This window comes from Bufo gargarizans, chromosome 5 (assembly GCF_014858855.1).
Source record: "Bufo gargarizans isolate SCDJY-AF-19 chromosome 5, ASM1485885v1, whole genome shotgun sequence".
Taxonomy (NCBI): Eukaryota; Metazoa; Chordata; class Amphibia; order Anura; family Bufonidae; genus Bufo; species Bufo gargarizans.
The window spans coordinates 261,007,062-261,019,409 of NC_058084.1; the positions used below are offsets into that span (position 1 = coordinate 261,007,062).

At 41.6% G+C, this 12,348-nt stretch overlaps 1 protein-coding gene across 2 annotated transcripts in view; it reads left to right on the forward strand.

Moving 5' to 3' along the window:
- The first annotated feature begins 252 nt into the window (after window positions 1-252).
- The window catches only part of CDH18 (cadherin 18), a 601,306-nt gene continuing 589,210 nt past the window's right edge, over window positions 253-12,348 (forward strand). For both annotated transcript variants that reach the window (XM_044293327.1, XM_044293328.1), the window contains exon 1: window positions 253-480. In XM_044293327.1, the coding sequence (XP_044149262.1) occupies window positions 253-480 (228 nt within the window). The remainder of the gene's footprint in view (window positions 481-12,348) is intronic.

The following is a 12,348-nucleotide window of genomic DNA, read 5'->3' on the forward strand; positions in this document are numbered from 1 at the left end:
TTCCCTCCATTAGATATAATATGGTCCCCTTCTGGACATCTTAAAGAATTCCACAGAGACTGTGCTCAAACAGATTTTTCAGGATGTAAATACCATACTTTTCTTATCAAAAAATTTCTAGAAACAATGGATGCTCACAGAAGACCATGTTTGACTGTTTTACCAGGCACAGTGTAGCATTAAACCAAGCATATCCAAGGCATTTGGATTAAAAATTGACAACTCTGCTAAAAAAAAGGAACATTTTCTACCATGAGATTTACAAGCTCATCTGGTATTTGTCCAGTTCTAGTATGTCTCTGTTTTGTGCAGAGATGCTATGGAGCAACCCATCACAATCCCATAAAAGTGACCAGAAATCAAACCAAACACATAGAAGGAGAAACAGAAGTTCACCACCGGCCAAAACGTGGATGGGTATGGAATCAGTTCTTTGTTTTAGAAGAACACATGGGACCAGATCCTCAGTATGTGGGCAAGGTAAAACTATTTTGATATATATTTAACCTTTTTTAGCATACTTTCTTAATCTTATTGACCTGGTTATGTTATGAGACTGGTAGGATAATCAAATTTATCTTATGGTTTTCCATAATTAATACATTAAATATAGCATGAAAACAAAAAAAGAAAAATGTTAATGTCATGAATATTTGATGAAAATATCATCATAAAATGTACCAACTTTTAGGAAAAATGCACATCACACATTTCTTAGTTCCAGTGGGATTGCTAGCTTCCAAGGCTGTGGTAAAAAAATGTTCTCCAAAGTGACAAGTAATGGTTTGGTGCGGCCCTGTAAATCTTTTGGTAAAATTAGCCCTTATTATATTAAAATTATAAAATATTATATTATGCCTAAACTTAATTTCCTTTATTTATTTTTTTATACTGTGTGTCCACTTATTTGTTAACTGAAGCCACAGGTTTCTCCTGTTATAAATTGAATACTATAAAAATATGTGACAATCCTATAATTGAAACATTTAAGTATGTCTTGTTTATTTTAGTTGTTAGAGAAAAATCCCAGAATTGCACTTTTTCAGTCAATTAAATGCCTGTAGCAATGAACATGTGTTAGGCTGGGTTCACACCTGAGCGTTTTACAGTGCGTTCCTACGCGCTGTAAAACGCACAACAGGCAAGAACCAATGATTCCCTATGGGAATGGTTCTCACCTGGGCGTTTTACAGCGCGTACAATCGCGCTGTAAAACGCCCGACGCTCAAACAAGAGCTTGAGCTTTTTATTGGGCGTTTGTCGCGCGTTCCCGCACATAGATATTCGGGAACGCGCGACAATGTGTGCACGCCTGTCTCTGTATGCGCGATTGTAAACGCCCGTACAATCGCGCATACAGAGCGCTCGTTTCAGAACGCTCAGGTGTGAACCCAGCCTAAGTGTTTCATTACATTGGGGGAAAAGTAGCCAAAGACCACTGAGAAATAAATCATATCGTAGGTTTCTTTCATGAATGTTTGAATATTTACATGTCCGTTAAGAGCAGGACATGAAAAATATATTCATTTTGTTTTGGTGTTATGTTTTTTAACACCTTGGCAAAATTTGACATAATAGTACATAGCAGCCAAAAGTGACTTTACGCACATTGACATACTATTATATCATGATGATCAGGGGGACACAAGAGCTGTTCATACCCAATCAATACAGGGGCCTGGCTATGACTAATCCCTTATATACCTCAATCAATGGCTGTGTCTCATAGACACATTGTCAGTGTGAAACTGATAGTTTCAATGTTGTACAATACAGCATATTTATGTACAGATTCTAAAATGTTGAAGTCTATGTACTGGGACAATAAAAAGTGAAAAAAAATATATTTTATAAAAATAAAAAAAACTAAATGTTTACTGTAAAAAAGTGCCCCTTTCTCTTCAAAGCGATATTTCATAAAAAAAATACAGTATGTACCGTATTTTTCACCCTATAAAATGCACCGGCCCATAAGACGCACCTAGGTTTTTGAGGAGGAAAATAAGAAAAAAAAAATTGAACTATCTCAGAATGGCTTAGATAAGTAAATGTGTTGCAAGTTATTACCACATAAAGTCAGATTTTGACCTGGTCCTTAAAGTAAAAAATTACTCAGCAAAAAAATAAACATACAAATAAAAATAGACAAATAAAATAATAATTAAAGTGGATTTGGGGGTAATTGGGGTCTCTATGTTCTCAATTTTTTTTAGAGAAAGAGGTAGAGTCTATTTTAAGGTAACACTTTGATTGAGTAAACAAATAAGCTGAATGTGGAATTAATGTGGTATTATTATAATCCGGATGGCAATGCGTGATTTATTCATCATGTGATAGTCTGGTGAACTCTGAAATTGTCTATGCATGATTTTGTATCAAATTTAATGTAAAAAAATGGAAAATATGTACAAACCGGATTCCCAAAAAGTTGGGACACTATACAAATCGTGAATAAAAACTGAATGCAATGATGTGGAGGTGCCAACTTTTAATTTACTAATATTTTATTCAGAATAGAACATAAATCACGGAACAAAAGTTTAAACTGAGAAAATGTACCATTTTAAGGGAAAAATATGTTCAATCAGAATTTCATGGTGTCAACAAATCCCCAAAAAGTTGGGACAAGGCCATTTTCACCACTGTGTGGCATCTCCCCTTCTTCTTACAACACTCAACAGACGTCTGGGGACCGAGGAGACCAGTTTCTCAAGTTTAGAAATAGGAATGCTCTCCCATTCTTGTCTAATACAGGCCTCTAACTGTTCAATCGTCTTGGGCCTTCTTTTTTGCACCTTACTCTTTATGATGCGCTAAATGTTCTCTATAGGTGAAAGATCTGGACTGCAGACTGGCCATTTCAGTACCCGGATCCTTCTCCTACGCAGCCATGATGTTGTGATTGATGCAGAATGTGGTCTGGCATTATCTTGTTGAAAAATGCAGGGTCTTCCCTGAAAGAGATGACGTCTGGATGGGAGCAGATGTTGTTCTAGAACCTGAATATATTTTTCTGCATTGATGATGCCTTTCCAGACATGCAAGCTGCCCATGCCACACGCATTCATGCAACCCCATACCATCAGAGATGCAGGCTTCTGAACTGAGCGTTGATAACAACTTGGGTTGTCCTTGTCCTCTTTGGTCCGGATGACATGGCGTCCCAGATTTCCAAAAAGAACTTTGAATCGTGACTCGTCTGACCACAGAACAGTCTTCCATTTTGCCACACTCTATTTTAAATGATCCCTGGCCCAGTGAAAACGCCTGAGCTTGTGGATCTTGCTTAGAAATGGCTTCTTCTTTGCACTGTAGAGTTTTAGCTGGCAACGGCGGATGGCACGGTGGATTGTGTTCACTGACAATGGTTTCTGGAAGTATTCCTGAGCCCATTCTGTGATTTCCTTTACAGTAGCATTCCTGTTTGTGGTGCAGTGTCGTTTAAGGGCCCGGAGATCACGGGCATCCAGTATGGTTTTACGGCCTTAACCCTTACGCACAGAGATTGTTCCAGATTCTCTGAATCTTCGGATGATGTTATGCACAGTTGATGTTGATAGATGCAAAGTCTTTGCAATTTTTCGCTAGGTAACACCTTTCTGATATTGCTCTACTATCTCTCTGCGCAACATTGTGGGAATTGGTGATCCTCTACCCATCTTGGCTTCTGAGAGACACTGCCACTCTGAGAAGCTCTTTTTATACCCAATCATGTTGCCAATTGACCTAATTAGTGTCAATTGGTCTTCCAGCTCTTAGTTATGCTCAAATTTACTTTTTCCAGCCTCTTATTGCTACTTGTCCCAACTTTTTGGGGATTTGTTGACACCGTGAAAATTTGAATCAACGTATTTTTCCTTTAAAATGATACATTTACTCGGATTAAACATTTGATCTGTCATCTAAATTCTATTACAAATAAAATATTGACATTTGCCATCTCCACATCATTGCATTCAGTTTTTATTCACAATTTGTTTAGTGTCCCAACTTTTTGGGAATCTGGTTTGTAACTCTACTAAGGGGAATTGAATTTTAGTATATCATGGTATATTAAAAGTCTTATTGATTAATATACCTAAATAACTTTGGTATTTTACTTTGATTAAATGTTATTTAATTTATTATTGTAATGATGTGTTTAAAGAAAACTTTAGACAACTATATGCCATATTGTATATGCCTGATATTGACTATTATTGAAGACAAAAGGTAACTTTTTATTGAAATTAAACATGCAAAACCAGAAATCCATGTTCCATTAGATATAGATGTTGTGTATAGAAAAACATACAAAAAAATACAACATTAATAGGACAGATAGGAAATGGAGAGTGTAATTAGATAGACATAAGCTGAGAAAAAAAAAAGGAAAAACTATACACAAAGGGGGACTTTTTTTAAAGTGGCATAAACAGAATTCAAAGTTTTATGCACAACATATGTGCAGCAAAATCTGTGATTTCCCCCCTTCTTGACACTTTTATGAAGTAATAGGAAAAGGACCGGTGGGGGGAAGGGGGGGGGGGGGCAGCAATGCAGGGTCAGCAGAACACTGAATTAAGACATAGATCTAAGGCAGCTAAGAGACTGCCATAGCTCATTATCACATGGCAAGCATAAACATGCACCAAATCTATGAGAGGCGTGCTCCTCTACATAAATTTTGCTGCACACAGATAAATAAAAACTGATAAACAAAATGCCAGTCTTGATTAATGTCCCCCATAGTTCCTAGATGTGTGCAAAAGAGATATGCAATGTTTAACAGACATATGCTCAATTGTAGGTAATCTTGTGAAATGGAGGGTGATTTATACTTGAGGTGGGTTCACTTGCAACACAGAGCAAGGCCTCTTGCACACAAACATATTTTTTTCTCATTTCCATTCCGTGTTTGTGGTTTCCGTTTGCGGAACCATTCATTTCCATATATGCGTTCCGTTAAAAGATAGAACTTGTCCTATTATTGTCCGCAAATAACGTTCCGTCGCTCCATTCAAGTCAATGGGTCAGGAAAAAATTATGGAATGCATATGGAACACATCCGTATGTCATCCGTTTTTTTGCGTATCCATGCCCACTTTGCCTTTGTATTTACTGTTTACAAACATTACTGTACATTACAGAAATTATTACAAGTATTATGTTTCCGTTTGCGATCCGCAAAATACAGATTGCATACATTACCAAACTGAGATTTTTTGTGGAACTATGGAACAGAAACGGAATAGAAACGGAAACACAGTGGAAACAAAAAACGGAACAACGAATCTGTGAAAAAGGGCCACAAAACACAGAAAAATACATACGGTTGTGTGAGAGAGGCCCAAGGTGAAGGTCCCAATGCCAGACTTATTCAAGTGGTAACTGGGGAACAAAGTTGAGAGAGATGGACAAGATTGGGGAAGAGTGCTTTGGAATCGGAAGGTCTAATAGTTTTTAGAATTTGCTTCCATTCTGCATATCATGTCTACTTTAGACAGCCTGTCCTGGATGTTGGGTCCTGAGATTTTCAGTGAAGGGAGATGAATACTTAGTCAAATATATGGCAAATCTAGTTATTTCACATTTGAAACTTGTCAAGCCTGAATACCTAGGGTACAGAGTATAGAGAATAGGACAATTGTATGCCTTCAATCTAGCAACAGTTTAGGTGTAGCTGGTTTCCCCTATAGGAGGAGGGAGCCTATCTTCAGCTGGGTGTGAGACAGCAAGAGTGAATAGGAGGCTGCTGCAGGACCATACCACTACAGGCAGTGAGGTGGGAATGCCGCCATTGATCTTGTCTTCTCCTTGGGGTCTAGCTGTTATTATATTTATTAGTATATTACCGCTTTAAAGCCATTACAGGCCCTTCTTTAACTAATTGTGGACGGGTCATATGCACTATTCCTCAAAGGTGGAATTGGAAAACGCTGTCTGTTCACTAATCTCCCAAACTTATGCTGTTGTTAATGGCCATTAAATACTTTGTGACTGTCTGTCTCAGTGGAGGGTTTGAACAAACACCAAAAAACGAGGATGCTATTTGTATAAAAATAATTAATTTTATTAAATTACATAGAACAATAAATGTCAGTCTAAGTCAAAAGGAATAGGACATGAAGAAACGAGCCTCTGAAATGGGGCTCAACAATGTGGAGAATCGCACTTGAGGATAATTGGACCCTGAGCAGCCACAGTTGCAAGAGCGTTAAAGAGTAAGATGACAATCGAATAAGTAATAGGTGGTGATGACAATGCCATATCCCCACAAACATGTTACATAACCACCCAAACCATCCTGGCATCCCCCTCATTGAAACCCAGGTTAATGGTAAGACTGCGGCTATATAGTGATGCAACTGGTGACAAAAGGCTACTAAGTGATAACAAATACCGCCAGTCCAACCCACACTGGACACTGGGTCTCGTATTACATACTCATATTGCTGCTGCTTATGGTGTCAATGGATTCCCAAATGCCTCAACCTCGACACGTGTTTTGCCACGTAGGCTTCATCATGGAGGTTTTGAACAACAAAAAGTGACAGGCATCAGTCCTATTAAAAATGTTTTTAGATAATTAAATTTGGTATTAGTAACCTGCTTTTAGGCCCCTTTCACAAAAGTGAGTATTCCACGCAGGTGCAATGCGTAATGCAAACGCATTGCGCCCTCACGGAATCCAGACCCATTCATTTAAATGCGGCTGTGTACATGTGCGTTAGTTTTCATGCATCACGTGTGTGTTGTGTGAAAATCACAGCATGTTTATTATTCAGCGATTTTCACGCAACGCTGGCCCCATAGAAGTGAATGGAGCTGCGTGAAAATCGCAAGCATCCGCAAGCAAGTGTGAATGGGATGAGTTTTCATGGATGGTTGCTAAGAGATGTTGTTTGTATACCTTCAGTTTTTTATCACGTGCGTGCAAAATGCATCAGAACGCATTGCACCCACGCAATAAAAACTGAACAACTGAACGTGATCACATACAAAACTGAATTAGGCCTCTTTCACACGGGCGTCATGTTTTTTGCCCGGATAAGAGGCGGGTGCGTGGCGGGAAAATGCGCGATTTTTCCGCGCGAGTGCAAAACATTGTAATGCATTTTGCACTCGCGTGAGAAAAATCGTGCATGTTTGGTACCCAAACCCGAACTTCTTCACAGAAGTTCGGGCTTGGGATTGATGTTCTGAAGATTGTATTATTTTCCCTTATAAGGCTACTTCCACACTTGCGTTTGATCGGATCCGTTCTGAACGGATCCGATCATATTAATGCAGGCGGAGGCTCCGTTCAGTACGGATCCATCTACATTAATAACTTAGAAAAATTTCTAAGTGCGAAAGTAGCCTGAGCGGATCCGTTCAGACTTTCAATGTAAAGTCAATGGGGGACGGATCCGCTTGAAGATTGAGCCATATGGTGTCATCTTCAAGCGGATCCGTTCCCATCGACTTACATTGTAAGTCTGGACGGATCCGCACGCCTCCGCACGGCCAGGCGGACAGCTGAATGCTGCAAGCAGCGTTCAGCTGTCCGCCTGGCCGTGCGGAGGCGAGCGGAGCGGAGGCTGAACGCCGCCAGACTGATGCAGTCTGAGCGGATCCGCATCCATTCAGACTGCATCAGGGCTGGACGGAGGCGTTCTGCTCCGCTCGTGAGCTCCTTCAAACGGAGCTCACGAGCGGACAGCAGAACGCTAGTGTGAAAGTAGCCTAACATGGTTATAAGGGAAAATAATAGCATTCTGAATACAGAATGCTTAGTATAATAGGGCTGGAAGGGTTAAAAAAAATAAAAAAGTTAACTCACCTTATCCTCTTGATCGCGTAGTACCAGGTCGGTCTCTTCTTTAGCTGTGGGCTAAATGACCTGTGGATAAGGTGAGTTAACTTTTTTTATTTTTTTTTAACCCTTCCAGTCCTATTATACTAAGCATTCTGTATTCAGAATGCTATTATTTTCCCTTATAACCTTGTTATAAGGGAAAAGTTCGGGTTTGGGTACCAAACATGCGTGATTTTTCTCACGCGAGTGCAAAACGCATTACAATGTTTTGCGGCCTGCATTACGTGAAAAACGCAGAATATAGAGCATGCTGCGATTTTCACGCAATGCATAAGTGATGCGTGAAAATCATCGCTCATGTGAACAGCCCCATAGAAATGAATAGGTCAGGATTCAGTGCGGGTGCAATGCGTTCAACTCACGCATCGCACCCGCGCGGAATACTCGCCCGTGTGAAAGGGGCCTTACTTTTCCTGCAAAATCGTGCATTTTTCACTAATCGCATTCACAACGCATCTGGACCTAATCTGGACACGTTCGTCAGCAAGGGGCCTTAGAGTATTTATCATCAGTAGTTTTTATTTTTTTATTTTAACGTCATTACACTCTGTGAGCCATATATATATATATATATATATATATTTATATTTAATTTGACATGCTATTCCTGAGTTTTGCCCTTTTTCATTGCCCTGTGTGTGTTCTATTGATTTAGGTACCGTATGTGGTAAATTTTGTCCCTTTTATTCCTAGCTGTGAAGACTCATACTGTTTTTATGCGTGTTTTCTTTTCACTCATGTAGCAGAATATTTTGTTGCTTTACAGAAGAGAGAGCAGTACACTGTCATGCAAACTATCCCCGCCAAGAGCTTATAAAAGACATATTAGTTTATTGTACCTGTTCTCTGATTTTAGATATTGTGTTTACAAAATAAAAATGTGTTTTAGTAACACACTGAATATCTTTAAACTTTACCAGTTTGCTAGGAAACACACACACAGACTTTATATGGACAGAAGTATTGAGACATACGTAGTGCCGGAGTGGGGAGCATACGGCCCACCAGTAAAACATATTTTGGGGCCCACCGTACGGATACATTCAAATATTTCCTGCTCACACAGCAGGAAGATGCTACCAGATGATTGACTATGGGGGTCCCTGTAGCAACTTTGAGAAGGTAGATCCTGGAGAAAAGAGGATACTGGCTAGCTTGCCTCTATACCTAGAAGCCATATTATCTCTGATTGTGTCTATAATAATTAACTGGGGAGTTTTTTTTATTAATCTATCAAGTATTTTATATGAAGATAAGCTTGTTGAGGTGCTGTACATTGAATATATGTAAATAGTGCAGTAAGTGTACTGTGTTATGTGCCACCTGTACAGACTAGGGGACCACCATGCTTATGGGCCCATGGGGTATTCACCTGTACCGCTGTGGGTCTGTCGGAGCCTGGTCACACCTCCTAATCAAGCACAATGACAAGTATTGGAAGGAGTGGTGTAAAGCATGCCACTACTAGATATAACAAGTAAGAGTGAATCTGGACCGCACATCCTCAATACTATGCTTTTCAGCATAATAAAACATGGCTTCTCAGCACAATATTGATAAATATAACCTTATGCTATGCACTAAATGGAGGCATTGGTATACAGTTTGATAAAAGAGCATAGGCCCACTTACCTCGACAAGGTGGCCTCTTCAAGTGGGGACCTACTCTAACTTTAGCACGGCACTGCACAGCGACCACCAGCACCTCCGCACTGCACCAGCAGGCGACGGGACCCAGTAGCCACACAGCACCCTCACTGTGCGGCAAAGCCACCTTGGCACTGGGTCAAGAGAAGCAATAGCCACCGCTCAGCACCGCATAATGTGAACAGGTGCAAAAGGCTAACCTGTTCACTGACTCTCAGGAACTCCAACTGAGAGATGGTAGGAATTTATAGACCCTTAGCAAACTCCTGCCGATTAAAAACACCTGGGCCCAATGGGGAGGAGTGCTGATCCAGAATTGGGGAAAAAAATATTAATACAATAAATATAACAATACATCCTCAATACTATGCTTTTAATATAGCATGCCACTAGTAGAGGAACTAATGACACTTCTCTATATGGAAGTCTGATAGACAAAAACTTGATTTTCTTGCTTGCATTGTACCATCTGTAAAGTTTGATGGATGAGGGATAATGCTACAGAGTTGTTTTTCAGGGAGTGGCCTAAGCTCATGAATTCAAGTGAATAGGACGTGTTCTATTTTTTGGGGGAACAGAATTGCGGACCCGGAATTGTGGACCCATAGAAGTGAATGGGCCTCCAATTCCGTTCCGCAGAATGCGGGACAAAATTGCAGATGTGGGAATGGACCCTAACAGTGTATTACAATACATGATATTCATGATGCATTATTAGTGTCAACACATGTGTGTACAAAATTTTCCCAAGTGATGTAAATCAAAGTGAAGACATGATGATCAGGGACATAAAAGAGGAATAATATATGTTCATACCAACCAGGTGTGACGGGGACCTCGTGTACCCAGAAGCCGGGAACTCGACGTACTAAACAATCCAGTGCGCTTGTGCCAGGTTGCGTCAAACATTCATACAGGAAGTGGTCACCCAAGCCATCACTAGAGTGTGTGCACTCCAGCATTGTGATCACGGCGGCCATCTTTGGAATGGTATTGTTAGTCTAACATAGTGGCGCATGCACACCTATCAGATGCTGTGTAAAACGTAATCTTGGAGTTGGTATGTCGCCCAACACACCTCTGTTATAGAGGTAAAAATACATATTAGAGTGCATCCTGGAATAAGGGGAGGTGACCTCTTGTCAAAGAAGACAAACCTCACCCATAAGGAACCCATAATGTATATGCACACAACACGCTAATACCGGGCACATATCATACCTGGTCCAAAAAACAGTTCCTGCACCAATCAAGGCTACACACGTTGTCAGGAAACAGTCTAAGGTCAGGGCAGGTAGAATCTGAAAACAGTCCAGAGATCAGGGCAGGTAACTCAGGGTAAACACAGCGAATAGGCACTCGTCAGGTCAAGTAGCATAGTAGACTCTAGGATACAAGTATCAGACAGTACACAGGATGAAAAATAGATTATATGTCTTTAGCAGAGTCCAGGAGAACTTAACAAAAGGTTTTGATCAGGCAAAGAGAGGAAAAGGAGCCCAACATATATAGAAGACATAAAAAAGCTCATGAGTCAAGGAGCTTCCACAGACCAAAACAGGGAAAGTGACTCCAATACACACACATGAATAGGACTAGCAGCCAGGTTACAACCTGCAGCATGAGAGCACCAGAGTCTGGTGGTCAGGCAGAAGCTAGATAAGACGATACCCATGCCCGCCGTGGATGTAGGCTTGCTCAAATCTTTCTGTCGTCTCTCTCCAGAAGGGGTCTGGATGGCAACAACAGCAGTAGGATAGTCTTTTAAGGCCCCATGAATACACAGGACCCCTATTGTGTGGCCTGTGACATCCCAGGGTCGATGTGGAACCCATTAACTAGGGTCATCCGATTTCCAGAGTCCAACAGGACCACCACCTGGCACCCTGCCATGGTCACCCAGCAGAGGTGGCGCCTAAAGTCATACCCTCCAGGCAGAGATGCAGTCCATGGGCTCAGGGTTGTGGGGACAATTGGCCACAATATGGCCAGGTTCCTGGCAGGACCAACAGGTGGGAGCCTCCCCCCTCCTCCCCCAGGGTATCAGTCTGATATGGGGAGTTGCTCAGGAACTTGCAGGAACCATAAGCCTGCGGGCCTTGGGGTTGGCCGGGGATTGAGGGGCCTTCTTCCCGAGAGCTTGAGTAGCCCAGTACCTCTCCACCATCACCACCAGAGCATTGGTGTCACCCGGGTCCCCATGTCCTACCCACTGATGTATCTCACCCGGCAAGGCCCTCAGAAGGGGGTCGAGAACAATCTTCTCCACCATCTGGGCCAGCCTCTTGGTACCTCCAGCTATGGACTCTTTGGGCACATAGGTGTAGGTCAACTCCCAAGCCGGCCAGGGTCTCTGCATTTACCATAGGATAGTCCCAGGTTTCCTGCTCGCTTTGGTCGAAATAGGCCTGCTGGGGCTCTGTGACAAGGAAGGTGCCAACACCTCTGCCCAGTATAGCTACCCTTTCAAACCCCATCAGGAAGGCCTCTATGTCGTCCTCTGACGTCATCTTTATCATGGCTTTCCAGACTTCTCTCCTGGCATCACTGGACCAGCCCTTTGTTGTACAGCCACCAGTGCTGTCATCTGCTGTGCCAGCAGTCAGTTAGTTTATTGCTGCTGCAAGTTGGACTGAACCAGCTGCTTTATTATCTCATCCATGGCTGTGGCTTGTTAATTCAGTGCTGCTGACAGTCAGGACATGCAACCAGTGTATGCTTCACTGCACAAGTGCCCGCATCCACCACCATATGTGTGGGGGGGTGGGGGGGGGTCGCTCTGGTAGACACTTGGTAGCTGTGCAGGAAGCAGGGACACAGACAGGATAAAGCTTCATTTAAGTGTTTTTATTTCACACTTA